This window comes from Trichomycterus rosablanca, chromosome 1 (genome assembly GCF_030014385.1).
Source record: "Trichomycterus rosablanca isolate fTriRos1 chromosome 1, fTriRos1.hap1, whole genome shotgun sequence".
In the NCBI taxonomy this organism is placed as follows: domain Eukaryota; kingdom Metazoa; phylum Chordata; class Actinopteri; order Siluriformes; family Trichomycteridae; genus Trichomycterus; species Trichomycterus rosablanca.
In genome coordinates this window covers 78,903,657-78,926,884 of record NC_085988.1, presented here as the reverse complement: position 1 = coordinate 78,926,884, position 23,228 = coordinate 78,903,657, and the positions used below count along the sequence as shown (strand labels likewise).

Below are 23,228 nucleotides of genomic sequence, written 5' to 3'. Positions count from 1 at the left end.
AGAACATGATAAAATCTCCAAAGAGAGCGACCGGAATAATGCAAATTAATGCAAGATGTAGAAGTAAAGAACAATTTAAACAAAGCAATGAACAATCTTGCTTAAAACTGTTCATTTTATTTCCTTTCTATCAACCACTCTATCCTGGTCAGGGTCTCATCGGACCTGGTTCCACCAGGAAACAGTGAGCACAAGGCAGGAGTACCCTGGACAGGGCCATTTCCTTCTCAGAAATAGCCAATCATGTACAGTGTATCACAAAAGTGAGTACACCCCTCACATTTCTGCAAATATTTCATTATATCTTTTCATGGGACAACACTATAGACATGAAACTTGGATATAACTTAGAGTAGTCAGTGTACAGCTTGTATAGCAGTGTAGATTTACTGTCTTCTGAAAATAACTCAACACACAGCCATTAATGTCTAAATAGCTGGCAACATAAGTGAGTACACCCCACAGTGAACATGTCCAAATTGTGCCCAAATGTGTCGTTGTCCCTCCCTGGTGTCATGTGTCAAGGTCCCAGGTGTAAATGGGGAGCAGGGCTGTTAAATTTGGTGTTTTGGGTACAATTCTCTCATACTGGCCACTGGATATTCAACATGGCACCTCATGGCAAAGAACTCTCTGAGGATGTGAGAAATAGAATTGTTGCTCTCCACAAAGATGGCCTGGGCTATAAGAAGATTGCTAACACCCTAAAACTGAGCTACAGCATGGTGGCCAAGGTCATACAGCGGTTTTCCAGGACAGGTTCCACTCGGAACAGGCTTCGCCAGGGTCGACCAAAGAAGTTGAGTCCACGTGTTCGGCGTCATATCCAGAGGTTGGCTTTAAAAAATAGACACATGAGTGCTGCCAGCATTGCTGCAGAGGTTGAAGACGTGGGAGGTCAGCCTGTCAGTGCTCAGACCATACGCCGCACACTGCATCAACTTGGTCTGCATGGTCGTCATCCCAGAAGGAAGCTGACGCACAAGAAAGCCCGCAAACAGTTTGCTGAAGACAAGCAGTCCAAGAACATGGATTACTGGAATGCCCTGTGGTCTGACGAGACCAAGATAAACTTGTTTGGCTCAGATGGTGTCCAGCATGTGTGGCGGCGCCCTGGTGAGAAGTACCAAGACAACTGTATCTTGCCTACAGGCAAGCATGGTGGTGGTAGCATCATGGTCTTGGGCTGCATGAGTGTTGCTGGCACTGGGGAGCTGCAGTTCATTGAGGGAAACATGAATTCCAACATGTACTGTGACATTCTGAAACAGAGCATGATCCCCTCCCTTCGAAAACTGGGCCTCATGGCAGTTTTCCAACAGGATAACGACCCCAAACACAACCTCCAAGATGACAACTGCCTTGCTGAGGAAGCTGAAGGTAAAGGTGATGGACTAAACCCAATTGAGCACCTGTGGCGCATCCTCAAGTGGAAGGTGGAGGAGTTCAAGGTGTCTAACGTCCACCAGCTCCGTGATGTCATCATGGAGGAGTGGAAGAGGATTCCAGTAGCAACCTGTGCAGCTCTGGTGAATTCCATGCCCAGGAGGGTTAAGGCAGTGCTGGATAATAATGGTGGTCACACAAAACATTGACACTTTGGGCACAATTTGGACATGTTCACTGTGGGGTGTACTCACTTATGTTGCCAGCTATTTACACATTAATGGCTGTGTGTTGAGTTATTTTCAGAAGACAGTAAATCTACACTGCTATACAAGTTGTACACTGACTACTCTAAGTTATATCCAAGTTTTATGTCTATAGTGTTGTCCCATGAAAAGATATAATAAAATATTTGCAGAAATGTAAGGGGTGTACTCACTTTTGTGATACACTGTATGTGTAGATGCCTGGCTGGCTGATAACAAAGCTGAGACTCAAACCAGGAACTCTGCAGCTGTGGGCTAGCATGACCGACCACTCCGCTTTCCTGAGCGCTTCACTCAGAACTGGTTCTGTTCTCTAAAATCTGCATGGATATCTGTAATGACCTGGACAGTGGCAGCCTAGTGGGTAGAGCTTTGGGATATAAACAGAAAGGTTGAGAGTTTGAATCCCAGCTCATCCATGCAGCCACTGTTAGGCCCTTGAGCAAGGCCCTTAACCCTGTCTGCTCCAGGGGCGCCGTACAATGGCTGACCCTGCACTCTGACCCCAGCTTCCAAAAGAGCTGGGGTATGCGTAAAAAGAATTTCATTGTGCTGTACATGTGTACATGTATATATGACAAATAAAGGCATTCTTCTTCTATTCTAAAGTCTGAATAAACAGCAGCGCAGCAGGCAGGGTTGATGCTGCAAAACCCATGTCTACAATGTCCCAGTGTTCCAGTACCTGATCGTTCTTGTTGGTGTGGCGCAGCAGGTGGCGCAGGAAGTCGAGCCGTGAGCACTTTCGCACCAGGATGAGGTCGGCTGTACCATCGGCCAGGTGGGCGGAGGGGGACAGACCTTTGGGGCTGCGTGGACAAGCACAGCTCATACAGGCAGCGTTGATTGCCAAGAACTTTCCCCTGATAACCTGCCATGTTGCTTTGGGTTCTGTAATGCACAAAACACACACACACACACACACACACACACACACACACACACACACATGGCTTATATGCAAAACGTTCAGTATCATTTTACTGTGTGGCACAATTTCTTACAAGTCATCCTGTTTGACTAGACCTGGGACATCTATGTGCCCATATAACTCAAGGGACATTTTTCTGGATGGTCAAATGTATTCCAGGAACCACCAACACCATGTCTGCTATGAATTAAAAGATCAGACGCTGCATCACCATGGGGCAAGAGGGTGTCATAAAATTAAGCAGGTTTGCTTTTCTTCCAGAGCTTCCAGAAAAGCAAAACAATCTATTTTACACACATACAAAGAAGTCAAAGCCAATTAATTCATTCATTAAATAATCAATCAAATAATCAATCCATCATTTCATACATCTGCAGTGGTAGCTTGGTGGTGAGGGTACTGGACTAGTAATCAGAAGGTTCAAGTTTACAAGCCCCACATTGACCAAGCTGACACAATTGGTCCCTTAATTATACATATTTACACGTTATGGCTAAAAGTATTTGGACACCTCATGAGCTTATTGGAAATCCTATTTAAAAATAAATGGTATTAAAATAGACTTTAAAATACGTGTAGGAGAATTTGTGCCCATTCAGTGAAAGCATTTGTATGGCTGGGTACTAATGTTGGTCAGGAAAGCCTTAGCTGATCAAGCGGTTTTTAATAATTGTATACAGGGTGTCATGATGGGTAATGGGTTCTTACCAGGATCTGAGACACTGCTCTCCTCATTGATAACCAGTTTGTCAGGTAAGGAAGATACGCAGATATTACACCTAACAAAACAGGAATAATCCTTTAAGACTTGCAACAAATGCAGCTGAAAAGCATCGTTACATAACATTCACGTCATCAAGTCATCAGTCTCTTAATCACCAAGCATGGATCCAAGCATGGACTCTATTAGAGAGCTTCAACACGTACAGAGGAACAGACTGTGATTGCATTAAGCATTGCTCATGCAGCTATAAGGGATGTGACCTATCCACCTTTATGTAGAGTGCCCGACCAGGCCGGTGGCATTATATTGTTGTACCACCAGAGCTCCAACAAACCTAGACTAATTACCAAGGGACAGGAGTGAAAATAAGAACTGATAGCTAAAGAAACTGTCAACTCTAATCAGCTCTCAGTGGGGACAGAGAAAAACGCCTTAAAACCGCATTTTATCAGCTTCACTTACCATATTAAAGCACTGTGTAGTTCTACAATTACTGACTGTAGTCCATCTGTTTCTCTGCATGATTTGTTAGCCCCCTTTCACCCAGTTCTTCAATGGTAAGGACTCTCCGAGGACCACTACAGAGCAGGTATTATTTGGGTGGTGGATCATTCTCAGCACTGCAGTGACACTGACATGGTGGTGGTGTGTTAGTGTGTGTTGTGCTGGTAAGAGTAGATAAGACACAGCAGCGCTGCTAGAGTTTTTAAACACCTCGCTGTCACTGCTGGACTGAGAATAGTCCACCAATCAAAAATATATCCAGCCAACAGCACACCGTGGGCAGCGTCATGTGACCACTGATGAAGATCTCAAAGATGACCAACTCCAACAGCAGCAATAGATGAGCGATCGTCTCTGACTTTACATCTACAAGGTGGACCAGCTAGGTTGGAGTGTCTAATAGAGTGGACACGGTATTTAAAAACTCCAGCAGCACTGCTGTGTCTGATCCACTCATACCAGCACAACACACACTAACACACCACCACCATGTCAGTGTCACTGCAGTGCTGAGAATGATCCACCACCTAAATAATACCTGCTCTGTGGTGGTCCTGTGGGGGTCCTGACCATTGAAGAACAGCATGAGAGGGGGCTAAGAAAGCATGCAGAGAAACAGATGGACTACAGTCAGTAATTGTAGAACTACAAAGTGCTTCTATATGGTAAGTGGAGCTGATAAAATGGACAGTGAGTGTAGAAACAAGGAGATGGTTTTAAAGTTATGGCTGATCGGTGTACATTGCAATAATACTGTATATTAAGATTATATTTATATGGAGCTCGGGTGGCACAACGGTCTATTATGTTAGCCCACCACCACCACTGAGATCTGACTGGCTTCGAATCTAAGTAGTGCTACCCACCCGCAGGGCATCTACACAGCCTGTGTATATGTTGGGCTACGTTTGGCAGAAGTAGAGCAGTGGAAGCTGGAAGGTACTGAATTAGTAATGGGTGGGTTAAAGTCACACCACTACCAGGTTGCCACTGTTGGGCCCTTGAGCAAGGCCCTTAGCCCTCAATTGCTTGGATCTTGGGTTGTATTGTATCACAATTCTAAATTGCTTTAAATGCCATAAAAGTAAAAGTACATAAAGCCCTGTGATGTATTAGAGCCCTGTTCAGGGTGTTTCTGCCCAGCGCCTAGTGTGTCCCGGTGGAACAGGATTCACCGCGACCCTGACCAGGACCAATCGTTAGGTGAAATTATAAGGTGAAAAAATGAAATGATATTATATATTCACATAATTCAGCTGACAACATCCACACCATAAGTGAAAAACAACAGAGAAAACGTTCCAGTCCTCACCCGGATCTGCACTGCATCTCGTCTCTGGGAGTTCCCCCGGTCCCGTCAGCAGGAAGGAATGAGATGGTCCCTTCATAGTAGTGATGTGACAGAAACGTTTTTACACCTGCCATGAAGCAGCGGGGAGTCGGTGAGAAATCATAGCAATTGAAATAAAATAGAGCACAAATAACAGTAACTTCCTTCCCTCTGAGCTTCAGTCTGTCATTACGGGAAAATCTGACTGACCTGAGATGTCATACCGAGCCGGTCCCATCCAGCGCTTCCTCTCGCTGTCAGTCAACACGTCACCGTAGAAACCGTAACCGAGCAGCGAGACGGAGTAGCGGATGAAGTCGTTGTTGTGGTGGACGGAGCAGACGTCCAGCGGCTGGGAATCCCCTGTGGACAGAGTGTGACGAGGATCGATCAACCACTGAACAAGATGCACTATGCATCCAAAAGTATGTGGACACCCGATCATGAACTGGTTTACCCCTTGACCTTATAACTGGAACTATACCAGCCTGCACTCTTCACTCTTCTGAAAAAGCTTTCGTCTAGTTTTTGGAGTGTTTCTATGGGAATTTGTGCTCACTCAGTCAAATGAGCAGTTGTGAATTGAGGTAAGGTTGTACAAGAAGGTCTGGCTTGCAAACAGTGTTTTAATCATGGTTTGGTACGAAAGCAGCATTCAGGAAAGGCTGAGTCCTTGATGAGCAAAGATGATCAGAGGATCTCCAGTTCGTCAACAAATGTGTGAGAAAATGATCGAAATGTTTAAAAACAATGAACCTCAAAGTAAGATTGGAAGGGATTTGTATATTCCTCCATCTACAGTGCATAATATCATTAAACCATTCAAGGAATCAGGAAGAATTTCAGTGCGTAAAGGCCAAGGACGCAAGCTTAAGCTGAATCCCTCAGACGGCACTGCATCCAGAACCGCCACTCAACAATAGCTGATATAACCACATGGGTGAGGGATTACTTTGGCAAACCTTTGTCAAGCTCTACAATACAGAGTTACATGCACAAAATCCACTTAAAACTTTACTGTGCAAAAAAAAAAGTCTTATGTTAACCATGTTCAGAAGCGGCGTCGACTTCTCTGGGCTCTGAGGCATCTGGGATGGACCATCACACAGTGGAAACATGTATTGTGGTCAGATGAATCAGCATTCCAGGTCTTTTTTTGGAAAAAATGGACGCCGTGTGCTCCGGACCAAAGACAGAAAGGACCATCCAGACTGTTATTAGCAACAAGTCCAAAAACCAGGGTCTGTCATGGTATGGGGTCGTGTCAGTGCCCTTGGCAAAGGTCATTTACACTTCTGTGATGCAGCATTAATGCAGAAAAGTACATTGAGATCTTAGAGAAACATGTGCTGCCTTCAAGACGTCATCTTTACCAGGGACGTCCATGTATTTTTCAAGAAGACGATGCAAAACATGAACAAGAAATGTCATATTTGAGACAAAACATGGACTAGACAGAACATGAAGCCTCACATGACGCCGGATGTTTTAGGTTTACATTCAACCATTAAGGTAGCTGTGCTGTGTATTGTAGCTTCCATTTATTCTATCATTCAAATTATAAGTGTAATTTAAGTGTAATTTTGTCATGAAATGTGTAAATTTTGAAAAATTAGGTCCATGAAATTAAGCACATTTTCCTGTGAATTTAGGAGGGCCCTAGTTATATTACATTAAGAAAACAAACTGGGGTTGGGGGATGGATAGACAGACAAGCTGTTTCTTAGACGAGTCTTGATTCTGATGTTTCTAGGTGTCAGTTTGCTTCGTTACCCTTCTGTGAATTCGGTTTTTGCTTAGTCTCTTTAATACTGTGAACTCATAAGATCTAATCGTAGCTACAGCTAGAGCCATTTTTTCTGTAGTCTTTTTTATTTAGCAATAACTGCTTTCATTGTGGTTCAGTGGAGTCCTAGACTCATAGAAAAGAATGGGCGGAAGTTGGCTCAGTGAGTAGCGCTGAATTTGACTTCTAGGTGGGGCAGTCTGGGTCATTTCTGTGTGGAATTTGCATGTTCTCCCAGTGTCTGTGTGGGATTCTTCTAAGAGCGCTGGTTTCCTCCCACAGTCCAAAGACTTGCAAGTGAGGTGAATAAGAGTTACCTGTGATGGTGTTTGACATTAAATTTGAACTGATGAATCTTGTGTAACCTTTAACTAATGGTCCTGTCATAAATGTAACCAAAGTGTAAAACATGACGTTAAACAAACAAAATTAGAATTAGCTTTTTAACACTGATACACTGATCAGCCATACCATTAAAACCACCTCCTTGTTTCTACACTCACTGTCCATTTTATCAGCTCCACTTACCACATAGGAGCACTTTGTAGTTCTACAATTACTGACTGTAGTCCGTCTGTTTCTCTGCATGCTTTGTTAGCCCCCTTTCACCCTGTTCTTCAATGGTCAGGACCCCCACAGGACCACCACAGAGCAGGTATTATTTAGGTGGTGGATCATTCTCAGCACTGCAGTGACACTGACATGGTGGTGGTGTGTTAGTGTGTGTTGTGCTGGTATGAGTGGATCAGACACAGCAGCTGGAGTTTTTAAATACCGTGTCCACTCATTGTCCACTCTATTAGACCATCCTACCTAGTTGATCCACCTTTAGATGTAAAATCAGAGACGATCGCTCATCTATTGCTGCTGTTTGAGTTGGTCATCTTCTAGACCTTCATCAGTGGTCACAGGACGCTGCCCATGGGGCGTTGTTGGCTGTATATATTTTTGGTTGGTGGACTATTCTCAGTCCAGCAGTGACAGTGAGGTGTTTAAAAATTCTATCAGCGCTGCTGTGTCTGATCCACTCATACCAGCACAACACACACTAACACACCACCACCATGTCAGTGTCACTGCAGTGCTGAGAATGATCCACCACCCAAATAATACCTGCTCTGTGGTGGTCCTGGGAGAGTCCTGACCATTGAAGAACAGCATGAAAGGGGGCTAACAAAGCATGCAGAGAAACAGATGGACTACAGTCAGTAATTGTGGAACTACAAAGTACTTCTATATGGTAAGTGGAGCTGATAAAATGGACAATGAGTGGGGTCATAATGTTATGGCTCTGATGAAAAGATTTCGGATGGGAACGATTTGTACTCCACATGACTGCTAAATTCGAGTCTGGATGTGCTCACTTAGCTCAGAAGAGTGACGTACCTTATGGGCTAGGTACATTTTTTATTTACGTATTGCCTTTGTGTAATGTTCTGTTCTATTATCTAAAATCAGCAAGTCTAACAAATATGCAAACACAGAGGTAAACAGAAAGAAGGTGGGTGGGAGGGGGGTGGACAACAACCTCGTAACTTTATGATTAAACATTGCTGACCTTATTTGGCTTTGTGCAAATTCTGTTTCATTTTGAAGGTCACAGTCTTCTGGGTAATGGGACATAAACAGTATGAACATCTAGAATAACTCAGGAATAACACCTGGGTTAAATTTTTGATATCATGAAGGTTGAAAAGACCATTTTTATTTATACATTTGCTGGAATATTTCTTGTTTTGCACAATGACAGACTGACAGGTCACCAGTCGCCTGTTTTGCATTTTTTGAACAGCGTGTATTTCCTTGTGTTGCATCTGTTGTTGGGAACCAAAACAAGCATGACTTCACTGTAAAGCCTCTCTGAATCCTCCACCCTGCAGCTATATTTAGATCAGGTGTATGAGTGCGGTATGTGGGTTAGACCTGTTCTGTAGGCTGTAGTAAGGCTGACCCGCCCTAACTCACTTCAAATGACCTCAATGTCTCATTCATTCATTCATTATTAGGGCTTAAAGTTCACAGGGGCACATGGACTCGATAAGTAAATAAACGTTTTCCTATAATCTTTACAAACATTGTGCGTACCCATACACCATGTGGCCAAAAGTATGTGGACACCTGACCAGGCTTTATGCAACTGTTTTAAAGATGATGCAGCTACTTGAACAATAACACACTGCACAATTGCACCTTTATAATGACTGCTGCTAATATTTACTTATAGTAAATACTTTTTTTTTGTTTTTGTTTTAGTCATTAGATTTAGTTTGTCTTAGTTTCTTATTTTTTATTGCTGCCCTAGTTTATATATATATTTTTTCTGTTACGTTAGATTAGTCCTGTTTTATGTATGTATATACACCAACCAGGTATAACATTATGACCACTGACAGGTAAAGTGAATAACACTGATTATCTCTTCATCACGGCACCTGTTAGTGGGTGGGATATATTAGGCAGCAAGTGAACATTTTATCCTCAAACTTGATGTTAGAAGAAGGAAAAATTAACAAGCGTGAGGATTTGAGCGAGTTTGACGAGGGCCAAATTGTGACGGCTAGACGACTGGGTCAGAGCATCTCCAAAACTGCAGCTCTTGTGGGGTGTTCCCGGTCTGCAGTGGTCAGTATCTATCAAAAGTGGTCCAAGGAAGGAACAGTGGTAAACTGGCGACAGGGTCATGGGCGGCCAAGGCTCATTAATGCACATGGGCACACGAAGGCTGGCCCGTGTGGTCCAATCCAACAGACGAGCTACTGTAACTCAGATTACTGAAGAAGTTAATGCTGGTTCTGATAGAAAGGTGTCAGAATACACAGTGCATCACAGTTGCAGGGCTGTTTTGGCAGCAAAAGGGGGACCAACACAATATTAGGAAGGTGTAAAGTAAGAATTTCATCATACAGCATAACTGCTGCACACATGACAATAAAATTCTTGAATCTTAAATGTTGGATAAAAAAAGTATGGCTCCAAATTCATCCTAAAAGTGATTAATGTTTGAGGACTTGTCATCCCATGTCTTTATGGACCTCACTTTGAGTACTCAGAAACCTCAATCACTGATGCTCGGAGAGCAAAGACCCTTCTTCACAGTTTTCTTTAGACAACACAGAATTGTACAGAATTGATTCTAAACACCTGTTAGCAAGTGGTGGTGCTAAAACAACTGAACTCAATTGCTAGAAGAGGTGATCAAGTACTTATAGTGTATGTAAATATATTATATAATGACACAGATTTTTAAATATTATTTATCCCAAACCCAGTTCCACAAATAAAAAAATAAAATGATAAATTACATAATGGTCTAATTCACATAGAGTGGCAGACACAAGTCTGAGACCACTATTAAACAAGCTTCTATTTTCCAATTTCTTAAATTTTATAACATGTTCTTTGTTCATTACAAACTACATCAGCAAAACAACTGAAGTAGAAAATTGAATCCTTCACAGTTTGACTCAAATCTAATAAAACAGATTTTAACTGATTTTCATTAGGAATCATGAAATCAACAAAACAAATCAAGTAAAAGCTTAAATATCTATGGGGGGGGGGGGTAGATTTGTGAAATGGAATTTTTTTTAAAGCACATGACTCATCAAAAGCTTGTTCAAGTAAATAAATGTGCAGCCATTGTTCACCTTTTAATAATATGAACATTAAAAATATCCAGCAGTTGTCAAAGATTCAAGCTTTTTGTTATAAAAAATGATTAAAACCTGTCGTATTACATTTTAATTCTAATGCAGAATAGAAGCATTTTTACTGGTGGTTTCAGACTTTTGGCGCACACACTTAGAACTCATCTCCCCACCCATTTTACCAGCACCATATCCAAACATTTGATATGTAAAGCGACCTTTGGTATTAGAAAGGCACCATATAAATACAACTTATTATTATGATTATCATTATTATTATTAACCGGTTAAAAAGAGCAAAAAGCTTATAGACACATTTGTGTTTTTGGATGAGACATGGCCGCAGGTGTAAGTGAGGGTCAGTGTATCTGTTCCTACTCACCCACGATGATGTGTAGAGCCGAGGTCACGGGGTCGTTTGAGCCAACTGTAGCATAGCATATGCAGTCAGTCGAACCTGTTTACCGGGGGAAAAGGGTAAGAGAGGGACAGGAAAAAAAACTTTCATCAAAAATATTTATACAGAATAAGATATAAATATCTTTATATTTATATCTGAGTTTCTTTTGTAGATATTAGATATACTTTATTTGTCATATATACAAATACAGATGTACAGTACAATGAAATTCTTTCTTCGCATATCCCAGCTTGTTTAGAAGCTGGGGTCAGAGCGCAGGGTCAGCCATCGTATGGCGCCCCTGGACCCAACAGTGGCTGCATAGCAGAGCCTGGATTTGGTGGGCTATTGTAAAAAAAAGTGCTGCATCACCTGAGTGTCTACAAAAAAACAGCGTATTAATTTAATAACTTTTAACTGTTTTCTATACCACTATAAATTTAAATAAAAGTGGACTGCATAATTGTGTGTGTACAGCCAACATGGTGTGTAAAAGCATCCATGTGAGTTGGTGGGGGGGTTTGAAATTTATTATAATCATCTATTCAGTCCTACAAATGAGTTACAAAAATCCCTCCTGCCTGGTAAAACTGCTGTTCACAGAAGAAGAAAATGGTGCCACTGGAATTCTGGAGTGACCATGCAGATTTAATTCTGTTCCTGTGCAGTTCAAATGTAATCCATTTAAAGCTCGGATTTACTTAAAGTGCAATTATTGAGACAGCACAGCGTTTCTCTCCACACACAGTACGGCTCTCTGCGAGAGTCCACCTCTGGTGGGTGAAAAGAAGCAAACATGGCTATAAGATCATGGCTTGAATTAGAACAGAAAGTGGCAGATACTTTGATACAGGTTTGAGTGGCATGCTGTCAGATGACATGTGGTGAAGGAACAGGAAAAACAGGGAGGATAAAAGGTGCAGAAACTATTTTCCATAGACACCTTAATTTTCTCCTGAAATGCATTCGTGTGGTAAGAGGCTCACCTGCGGGAATGATGCCGATACGAAGACCGCATGGTATCAGAGACTGATCTGCATGGTTCTGGTCCACCCCGGAGTCCAGCTGTGTACGAGAGATCAGCCCGTGCATGATTTCACTGAACATGCCATCTCCTCCCACACAAACCACCCTGTCAATCAAATAACACACATGAGCTTTCCATCAAACCTAGAAAATCTACTGAACAATACAGCCAACCATTGAGAACAGTTTTCTCTTATTTTTGTACCCAGTAATAATAATAATAATGATAATAATAACAATAACACTATAATAATAATGATAATAATAATAATAATAATGATAATAATAATGATAATAAAGATAATAATGATAATGATAATAATTAAAATAATAATGATGATAATTATAATAATAATAATAATAATAAAAATGATGACAATAATAATAATGATAATAATTAAAATAATAATAATAATAATATTTAAAATAGTAAATGATGATGATAATAATAATAATAATAAAAATGATGACAATAATAATAATGATAATAAAAATAATAATTAAAATAATAATAATAATTAAAATAATAATAATAATAATCTTTATTTATATAGCACTTTTTATATTTACATTATTGTATTTTTGGCATTTAGCAGACGCTTTTATCCAAAACCACTTACAGTATACAGTCTAAGCAATTGAGGGTTAAAGGTCTTGCTCAAGGGTCCAACAGTGGCAACCTGGCAGCAATGGATTTTTGAACCAGCAACCTTCTGCTTACTAATTCAGTAGCTCAACTGCTAGGCTACAACTGCCTACACTACATTTACATTTTCGGCATTTAGCAGACACTCTTATCCAAAGTGACTTACAGTATACAGTCTACGCAATTGAGGATTAAGGACCTTGCTCAAGGGCAGTGGTGGGGCTTAACCCTAACCCTAGTCCAGTATCTTAACCACTAGGCTACAACTGTCCTAGAGGATGATAGGAGATTTAACCTCATTCACAAAGTACCTTCGTTTGTCATGGATAACCTTATTTAAATTATGACTGTAGATGGGGTATAACAGGGTCTAATCTCATCCCCAAAGTTTAACCCTTTACCCAAAGTATCTTTGTAAGAACGTATATTCTCACAGTTAAACTGTATTTAAGTTCTGTTAGGAGATTTAACCCTATCTCCAAAAGTTCCTCTGTGAGCCCTTATATTCTCATGGATAACCTGTGTTTGAGTTATGATGGGCGGTGCAGCCCCATCCTCAATGTGCCTTTGTGAGACCTTATATTCTGACAGAAAACCTGTATTGAAGTTATTATGGGAGATTTAACTGCATCCACAAAATACCTTTGAAAGACCATATATTCTCAACCTGTATTTTACCTGTGATGGGGTTTAACCCATCACTTATGTATCTTCGTTAGAACCTGTATCCTCACAGATAACCTGTATTTAAGAATGGATTTAAACCCCCATGTCATTACTTGAAGTCACTTTGTGAGACCACGTTTTCTTACAGATAATCTGTAAAACCGTCTCTGTGTTGGAGGAAAACTGTAATGACTAAAAACCTAGATCAGTTTCAGAAAATGCTAATCTAGTTTGTACTTTCACAATGAACAAGACATGAATATAATTATTTAACTAAAAGAAGAAAAAAAATCAAGGATCAAATAAAAATATATATATAAATAAAAACTTGAAGACACAACTCATTAAAAAGAATTACTATGATTTACCATTATAAAAATGCTCAATTAAAAAAAATGTGTTTTAATATGTGTGTAATGATTAAATGACTCCCAGCTCCTCAGTGAGAGAAATCCTGAGCTTTGGGTCATGGTGGCTAAATGCAGATTCCTGTAGTTGTGTTAGGAACCACCAACATATTGCTGTTGGATGATCTAAGAGCCCTGGTTGGAACATGTGTAACCAATAATTTACTAAAATATGGAGGAGCAAGACCATGGAGACATTTAAAAGCCAATAAAAGAATTCTAAAATTAATTCTAAAAGACACAGGTACCCAATTGAGTGATTCACATTCTGGTGACATAAATATTTATTTATTTGCTAGTTATTTTACACTGTGTTTACACAGTGGATATATTCATGGTAGGAAGAGTAGATGATTGAACTGCTGGTGTAATATGATCCCACTTTTTTGTGTGGGTCAGGACTAGCAGCAGTGTTGCAGGTATCTAATAGAACTCTCGGGTAGGGCAGCCAGCAGAGCATTACAATAATCAAGTGTAGATGTTTCTCTTTATCAGCAGAGGTTAGAATGTCCTGAACCTTTGAGATATCCTAAAGATGGAACTACGCAGTTTTACAGATATTACTAATGTGACTTTTAAAACTGAGCTCATTATCAAATATGACTTCAAGATTCCTGACACATTGTCCTACAAACTCGTAGGTCCTAGATTGTTAATATTATTATTTATTAGAATTTTAATGTCATGTTTTATACACTTTGGTTACATTCATAACAGGACACGTAGTTACTGATTACACAAGATTTATCAGTTCAAGTTTTAATGTCAAACACAGTTATGAACACAGTCATGAACACAGTCATGAACACAGTCATGAACACAGTCATGAACTTGCACGTCTTTGTACTGTGGGAGGAAACCGGAGCTCTTGGAGGAAACCCACACAGACACAAGGAGAACATGCCAACTCCACACAGAAAGGACCTGGACTGCTCCACCTGGGAACTGAACCCAGGACCTTCTTGCTGTGAGGCGACAGTGCTACCCACTGAGCCACCGTGCCGTCCCCGTAGGTTATAGATAAGCCTAAACATCCTCTGTTTGTGTCTTATTTCCACCAGCAAGATCCTCTTGTCTTTCCTCTGTTTAACACCCACATATTGATATCACTTATGCAATTGAACATTGAGCTGACAGGTAATGATTAGATTGGGTCAAAGATAAAAGAGGGAGGAATAGAATAGCAAATAAATAGGTAAATAAATTAATTAATAGCCACCATATTAGTAACTTCAAAGGAAACAGGATTCATGTTGTGGTGTTCTTTACCTTAACCTCGTCCATTATTTCTTTATAACAGGGCAATTCATTTGATGTCCTACATAAGAGTTTATCAACCAGCTCTGCAGCACCAGCAGTCTAATGCGATTCAAATGTTAAGACAGTGGGACAGTGATAGCCTAGCGTGTAGAGCTTTAGGCTATCAATCAAAAGGTTGAGGGTTTGAATCCAGGCTCTGCCATACTGCCACTGACTGTTGGGCCGTTGAGCAAGGCCCTTAGCCCTCTCTGCTCCAGAAGTGCCGTATGATGGTAGACCCTGCGCTCTGACCCCAGCTTCTAAATGCGCCAAGTTATCCGAAACAAGAATTTTATTGTACTGTATACGTGCATATGTATATTCTATTAATCTAGAACAAATTCTGTGCTTGAGTGATGCAGCGGTAAATAACGCTAGCCCTCTACATCAGGGTTTGAATCCCTAGCAGTGCTATCGGCCAGTTAAGCATCTACATTCAAACACAACTGCCTACTATTGAAGAAAACGAGATGGCTGAGAGTTTGTGATGGATTGGCAGCCCAGCTTTGAATCTGCATTGCACTCAGTGACTGCGGGGACACCGGACCCACTGTGACTCCGACCAGGATAAAGCGGTGGAGAAAAACATTAAATATAATAAATGAAGTGAAATGATCGAGTTGCTTGCGGGTGAAATGAAAAGCTGCCACACGCCCACAGTGATGTGAGCTAACTTCAACTCACCCGTCATACTTCTTCAGGTCGGCCTCCGTCTTTAAGTGCTCCCTGGCATGGTTGGCCCGCTCCGTTACTATGGAAACAATAAGTTAGTACATAATGGAGCTCATATACAGTGTATCACAAAAGTGAGTACACCCCTCACATTTCTGCAAATATTTTATTATATCTTTTCATGGGACAACACTATAGAAATAAAACTTGGATATAACTTAGAGTAGTCAGTGTACAACTTGTATAGCAGTGTAGATTTACTGTCTTCTGAAAATAACTCAACACACAGCCATTAATGTCTAAATGGCTGGCAACATAAGTGAGTACACCCCACAGTGAACATGTCCAAATTGTGCCCAAAGTGTCAATATTTTGTGTGACCACCATTATTATCCAGTACTGCCTTAACCCTCCTGGGCATGGAATTCACCAGAGCTGCACAGGTTGCTACTGGAATCCTCTTCCACTCCTCCATGATAACATCACGGAGCTGGTGGATGTTAGACACCTTGAACTCCTCCACCTTCCACTTGAGGATGCGCCACAGGTGCTCAATTGGGTTTAGTCCATCACCTTTACCTTCAGCTTCCTCAGCAAGGCAGTTGTCATCTTGGAGGTTGTGTTTGGGGTCGTTATCCTGTTGGAAAACTGCCATGAGGCCCAGTTTTCGAAGGGAGGGGATCATGCTCTGTTTCAGAATGTCACAGTACATGTTGGAATTCATGTTTCCCTCAATGAACTGCAGCTCCCCAGTGCCAGCAACACTCATGCAGCCCAAGACCATGATGCTACCACCACCATGCTTGACTGTAGGCAAGATACAGTTGTCTTGGTACTTCTCACCAGGGCGCCGCCACACATGCTGGACACCATCTGAGCCAAACAAGTTTATCTTGGTCTCGTCAGACCACAGGGCATTCCAGTAATCCATGTTCTTGGACTGCTTGTCTTCAGCAAACTGTTTGCGGGCTTTCTTGTGCGTCAGCTTCCTTCTGGGATGACGACCATGCAGACCGAGTTGATGCAGTGTGTGGCGTATGGTCTGAGCACTGACAGGCTGACCTCCCACGTCTTCAACCTCTGCAGCAATGCTGGCAGCACTCATGTGTCTATTTTTTAAAGCCAACCTCTGGATATGACGCCGAACACGTGGACTCAACTTCTTTGGTCGACCCTGGCGAAGCCTGTTCCGAGTGGAACCTGTCCTGGAAAACCGCTGTATGACCTTGGCCACCATGCTGTAGCTCAGTTTCAGGGTGTTAGCAATCTTCTTATAGCCCAGGCCATCTTTGTGGAGAGCAACAATTCTATTTCTCACATCCTCAGAGAGTTCTTTGCCATGAGGTGCCATGTTGAATATCCAGTGGCCAGTATGAGAGAATTGTACCCAAAACACCAAATTTAACAGCCCTGCTCCCCATTTACACCTGGGACCTTGACACATGACACCAGGGAGGGACAACGACACATTTGGGCACAATTTGGACATGTTCACTGTGGGGTGTACTCACTTATGTTGCCAGCTATTTAGACATTAATGGCTGTGTGTTGAGTTATTTTCAGAAGACAGTAAATCTACACTGCTATACAAGCTGTACACTGACTACTCTAAGTTATATCCAAGTTTCATGTCTATAGTGTTGTCCCATGAAAAGATATAATGAAATATTTGCAGAAATGTGAGGGGTGTACTCACTTTTGTGATACACTGTACAATGACAGACTGAAAAGTTACAGAGAACTAATTTGTACGTGCTTTTAAAAGAAATGGTACATTTCCGGCACTTGGCAGACGCTAAAATGTGTTAAGTGCCAATCAAAGTGACTTACAGTTGTGAAAGTATATAATCTAAACACTTGGGGGTTAAGAGCCTTGTCTAAGGGCCCAACAGTGGCATTCTTGAACCAGCAACCTTCTGATTACTAGGCTAGTACCTTTACTGCTAGACTACTTTTGCACAACAGGTAGATCTGTCTGAATGGAGCACTGGTAGCTCAGCGGTAAAGGTTGCTGGTTTAAGCCCCACAACCACCAATTCACCACTGTTGGGCCCCTGAGTAAAGGCCCTTAACCCCCAATTGCTTGAATTGTATTCAGTCATAGTTGTAATATGACTTCAGTCAGATGTTTCCAGAACAAACTGTGTGTGAACGGAGCGTGTGCCCTCACCCTTTGTTTAGAGATACACAGACAAGCTGGGCTCTCAGACAGGCAGCTTAGAGTAGGTCTCATGTGCATCACACTAAACCACCTCTTACTGGTTGATTTTCCCCCTCAGGCACTAAAACTGCCAATAGGTTCATAATATCAATCCCAAAACAATCGCTGTGTCAGAAATCGCATACTTCCATACTGAACAGTACGTGAAAGCAGTATGCGAGAGTGGGTAGTGTGTCCGAATACGTAGTATTCATTAAACAGTACACGGAAAGTACCTACTGCATAGAAGGCTATTTTTGAGTGCGTAAACACAGCACACTGTGATTTGATAATCTATCCCATAATTTAACTAGAGCTGCAAAGGCATTTAAAGCAGAAGAAAAAAGAGAGAGTTGCCTGTTTACAAGTGTAAGTAAGACAAAAATTTAAACTGGGGCGCTCAGGTGGTGCAGCAGGATATTCCGCTAGCACACCAGATCTGGCAAAATCTTAGTTGACACAACACTGTCAAAGATAGATCATTAGTCACTCAAAATAAAAAGGAAGTGTAATTGTTAGTGATCAGGTAGGTCTATTATATTTTTATTTGTTTTATTATAAAAGAACCTGTGGCCTGTGTTTGAGTAATTTTTACTCTATCTGGCCCCTTCAACACTCCTGCTCTAAGCAATCCTGCCAGCACACACTCAGCCTACATGAGTGAGAAGAGAATATGGGTGGAGTGTGTTGGGGTTGGCGTCCTGATGATCAAGTTTATCAGTTTATCAGAGCAGAGCTAGCAGCCCAGCTAACAGATCGACCCGTAAATAAAATCATATCCTTGAAAATGTTTGGCAGGTGGGTGCCATTTGCCAACAAAGTTCTTTCCGCGGAGCCCGAAGGCTCATTTTTTATTCAAATGTTAATGCGGGCGGCCGGCTGACAGGCGCTCACCGATCACGTCAGTGGAAATGGAGGCACGGGAAAAGATCGGGGCCACTTTTTGCTCATAAATCCTCTTCGCCAGGCATTTTCCTCCGTAGGGATTTATGTACACCAGCAAGCGCTTTGGTCGAATAGCTGCAAATAAGGAGACAGAGGAGTGAGTGTTAGTTATTAAGCATTCGGTTTCATTTGTTGCACAGTGTACTGTTGTTTTCAGCTAACGTAACTTCAAGTGTTTTTTTTTATTATTATTACCAAACACACTATCAAATGCCACACTAACAAATTCACTAATAAATTCCCCTCCAAAAACTACACCAGAGTGCTAAGGAAGTCCCAGACAGGCTAAATTAAAGAATTAAATTAAAATTCTCTACAATTTAGCACAGCTGAGATGAAAAGCTGACATATGCTTTTCAGGAATATGGTATTCTAGTCAGTGTCAATGTGGGTCTGGTTCCAATCCAGAATCACAGGGCGTAATGCAGTAACACACCCCGAACAGGATGCAAATCCACTGCGAGGCCTTAAGACACCTCTTTCAGACGTAGCCAGTTATGTCTGTATGTAGACACCTATCCGTTTGCAAGCTCTGCAGCAGTCATGGGCTAGTGTAATTCACCACAGGCTAGCATCCTTGGGCACAAGGCATTAATACTCCCTGGACATGGTGCAAATCCATTGCAATAGCCAATCATGTCTGTGTAGACACCAGACAGACTGCTGCGCCCGCCAAGCACCTGTTAGGAATATGTACACTATAAGGCCAAAAGTATATGGAACTGACCATACTTTTGTTGGACATCTTATTCTAAAACAATTGCTTATAACAGCCTCCACTCTTCTGAGTAGCTTCTACACAACATTTTGAAAGGCTGTGGAAATGTGTGCCCATTCAGTCATAAGATAACTGGGCCAGCAAAAAACTGGACTTGAGCAGGCCCGGTATCATGGCTCCAGGACCAATTAAATTGCTATATCATTAAGTCAGACTTGGTCATATGTGGTCATTGTTATTGTTATTAAAAAGCTCATTATTTTGCTAGGTAAGTTCTAGAGAAGGACTTACTCAATAGTGCGAGTTGTTCCCTGATGGTCTGGACCCATTGCAGAAGCAGCGCTCGATCAGGACATTGGAAGGTGATTTCACTGCAGCGCCAGCGGTGTTTCTGAGTCCTCTCCACATAGTACACTGCAGAGACGAGGGTAGAGAAATTACACAGGAGCTGCAACCTGGCTCGAATATAACATTCATTAATCACACATCTCTGAAGATTTTTATGCACAACAGTCTCTAGACTTTAGACTAGGGCTGTGCGATATGTCTTTTGAGAAGTGGCGATATACAATACGATACAATATAATTAAACTTAAAGTACAATGGCAGGCCACCGCCCGTATTTTACTTTATATTGTTCATAAGTTCTCTTACAAACACAAAACATTGTAGTTCTGATAAATTGTGACTAATTACAGTGTTTATATTTTGTATTATTACAGGCTGTATTTGTATTCATATTAACAATATTTATATTAAACAAACCAGCAAAGTCTCACATTCACATTTATACTGTCCGTTTTACTTCAAATCAATGAGCATCGAAAAAAATCCCTAAAATGTTTAATGTTTGATGATGCTTTGCTATCATTGCAAAATGAAAGCGCACGGTAAACAGCAGCACCGCGACCCAGATCAACCACACAGCAGCATAAAATCATAACCGCTGCTTACCTTGGAGGCCATCTTGTATATTTTCAGAATATTTCCAGAATATAAAAATTCATATTTAACTGTGTTTATGCACCTAACTAATGAAAACCGTCGGTAATTTAATTTAATTTATTCTCTCGCCTGTCACGGTTAAGAGCTGAAACTGGTAAAAATTGACGGGTTATTTAATTTTTATCCAGAAAACCAGTTGATTGTGCACATGTATACCTGTAAAAGCATGCTGGTTGGATTCCACTGGGCTTTGTGGAACTTTCTGCCACTTCCCAACGTCTGTACTTGGTCCATCTTCCTCTGTCTCCTGGACGGCTATGATCTCACACACCGGGACACAGCGGCCGCCCGCTGAAATGAACCAAAAGTCAAAAATGGTAGTAGCTTAATTGGTAGAGCACTGGTCTATCAATCCAAAGGTTGTGGGTTAGAATCCCTGCTTTGTCATGCAGCCACTGTTGGACCCTTGAGCAAGGAATTTAACACTCAGCTCAGTGGGTGCCGTACAATAGCTGACTCTGCACTCTGACCCCAGTTTCCCAACAAGGATTTTATTGTACTGTACATGTAGATTTATATGTGACAAATAATGGTGTTCCATCTGACCCAGTTATTATATGGTCAGTCACTGTTTTAATAACATGTTAGGAATTAATGGACCGGTTCAGTCGTCAAAAATTCATCTCAAGTTTGGTCTTTAATGGTCAACAGTTTTGAACCGAGCTTTCTGCAAAGCTCTTTTAAGACAATCATTAAGACAGTTGTAGCCTAGTGTGTAGAGCTTTGGGCTATCAACTGAAAGGTTGAGAGTTAGAATCCCAGCCACTGTGGGACCCCTGAGCAAGGCCCTTAACACTCTCTGCTCCAGGGGTGCCGAACGAGAGCTGACCCTTCGAATATGTGAAGAAAGAATTTTGTTGTACTGAACGTCTGTATATGAATATATGACAAATAAAGGCGTTCTTCTAATCTTCATCTTCTATATTCATTTATTCATTCAGTTCCATATTTTCCAACAGTTTAGTCCTAGTGGTCGTGGTGGGTACAGATTTTCCAGAATCACTGGGCGCAATGCAGTAACACTCTTCAAACTGACCGCTAATCCATCGCGGGGTCTCGGCCACCAGACCCCTTCCGCTTAGTTACAGTCAATCGTGTCTGTATGTAGACGCCTGACCGACTGATAGCACCGCTGGTGATTCGAAGTCTGAATGGCAAAAATAGTGTTTGTTTATTTGGATTTTAACATCATGTTTTATACCCTTCGGTTACATCCACGACAGAGACGGTAGTTACTCGTTACACAAGATTCATCAGTTCACAAGGTTATATCAAACACAGTCCTGGACAATTTTGTATCTCCAATTCACCTTGCTTGCATGTCTTTGGACTGTGGGAGGAAATAAAAGCACCTGGAGGAAACCCACACAGACACGGAGAGAACATGCGAACTCCACACAGAAAGGACAGAAAGGACCGCCCCACCTGGGGATCGAACCCAGGACCTTCTTGCTGTGAGGTGACAGTGCTACCCACTTAGCCACCGTGCCACCCGACCACCCATAGAGAATAGAGGTCAACAGTTTTGAACCAAGCTTTCTACAAACCTCTTTTAGGACAATCATAGAGACAGTGGTAGCCTAGTGGGTAGGCTGAAACTGAAAGGTTGAGAGTTCGAATCCCAGCTCTGCCATGCAGCCACTGTTGAGCCCTTAAGCAAGGCCCTTAACCCTCTCTGCTTCTGGGGTGCCGAACAATAGCTGACTCTGTGCTCTGACCCAAGCTTCCAACAAGCTAGGATATGTGAAGAAAGAATTTCGTTGTATATGAATATATGAAAAAATAAAGGCGTTTTTCCAACAGTTTTGTCCTAGTCAGGGTCGTGGTGGGTCCAGATTTTCCAGAATCACTGGGCGCAATGCAGTAACACTCCTCGAACTGACCGCCAATCCATCACAGGGTCTCGGCCACCAGACCCCTCCCCTTTAGTTACAGCCAATCATGTCTGTATGCAGACGCCCGATTGACTGATGGCACCTCTGGGGATTCGAAGCCTTGTTTGCAAAAATAGTGAACTAGTGCAAATTACTGCTGTTCCACCGAAGCGCCTACTTTTTTGAGACATTATATAATTTGTACTTGTCCAACAGGTCGTTCTGTTCAAACATCGCCGAGTCTCGAGACAGATGAGAAACCTGTTTTGCAATAGCTTTCTAAAAAGAAGTTTTCTGGTTTCACAAGTCTTGCAGCATAAACAAATTTTTTGCTTACAGAGCAGAAAAGAGACTAAAATGATGAAAGATCAAATAACGCAGCAGTTTTAGATTAAAAATAAGAAGTAAAAGTAAATATTTGAATACACTTTGTGTTTCTCAATATAAACAAAAGCATTATGTAATTTTAACAGGTCTTGCTATTTATTCAAACCAACTCGAAGCTGTGAGTTTCTACACAAAGATCAACATTTACATTCATGACATTTAGAAAATAATTTACCCAAAGCAACATAACATTATCACTGAATACAATGCAAGCAACTGAAAATTAAGGGCCTTGCCCAAGGCCTTCAGGGGCCCAACAGTAAAAACTTGGTGATTGTGGGGTAACCTTATTATTGCTAGTCAATTTAGGTTGGTGGACTATTCTCAGTCCAGCAGTGACAGTGAGGTGTTTAAAAACTCCATCAGCGCTGCTGTGTCTTAACCACTCATACCAGCACAACACACACTA

General features: G+C 41.5%; 1 protein-coding gene across 1 annotated transcript in view; it reads right to left on the bottom strand.

Annotated features, from left to right (window-relative positions):
- cerk (ceramide kinase) overlaps positions 1-23,228 on the bottom strand; it is a 58,215-nt gene that overhangs the window by 13,772 nt on the left and 21,215 nt on the right. Inside the window, exons 2-11 of the mRNA XM_062996462.1 lie at positions 20,715-20,849; positions 19,845-19,967; positions 18,785-18,910; positions 15,703-15,769; positions 11,961-12,106; positions 10,957-11,031; positions 5,352-5,504; positions 5,124-5,229; positions 3,292-3,362; positions 2,338-2,543 (exon numbers count right to left, since the gene is read on the bottom strand). Coding sequence (XP_062852532.1) covers positions 2,338-2,543; positions 3,292-3,362; positions 5,124-5,229; positions 5,352-5,504; positions 10,957-11,031; positions 11,961-12,106; positions 15,703-15,769; positions 18,785-18,910; positions 19,845-19,967; positions 20,715-20,849 — 1,208 coding nt within the window. The remainder of the gene's footprint in view (positions 1-2,337; positions 2,544-3,291; positions 3,363-5,123; positions 5,230-5,351; positions 5,505-10,956; positions 11,032-11,960; positions 12,107-15,702; positions 15,770-18,784; positions 18,911-19,844; positions 19,968-20,714; positions 20,850-23,228) is intronic.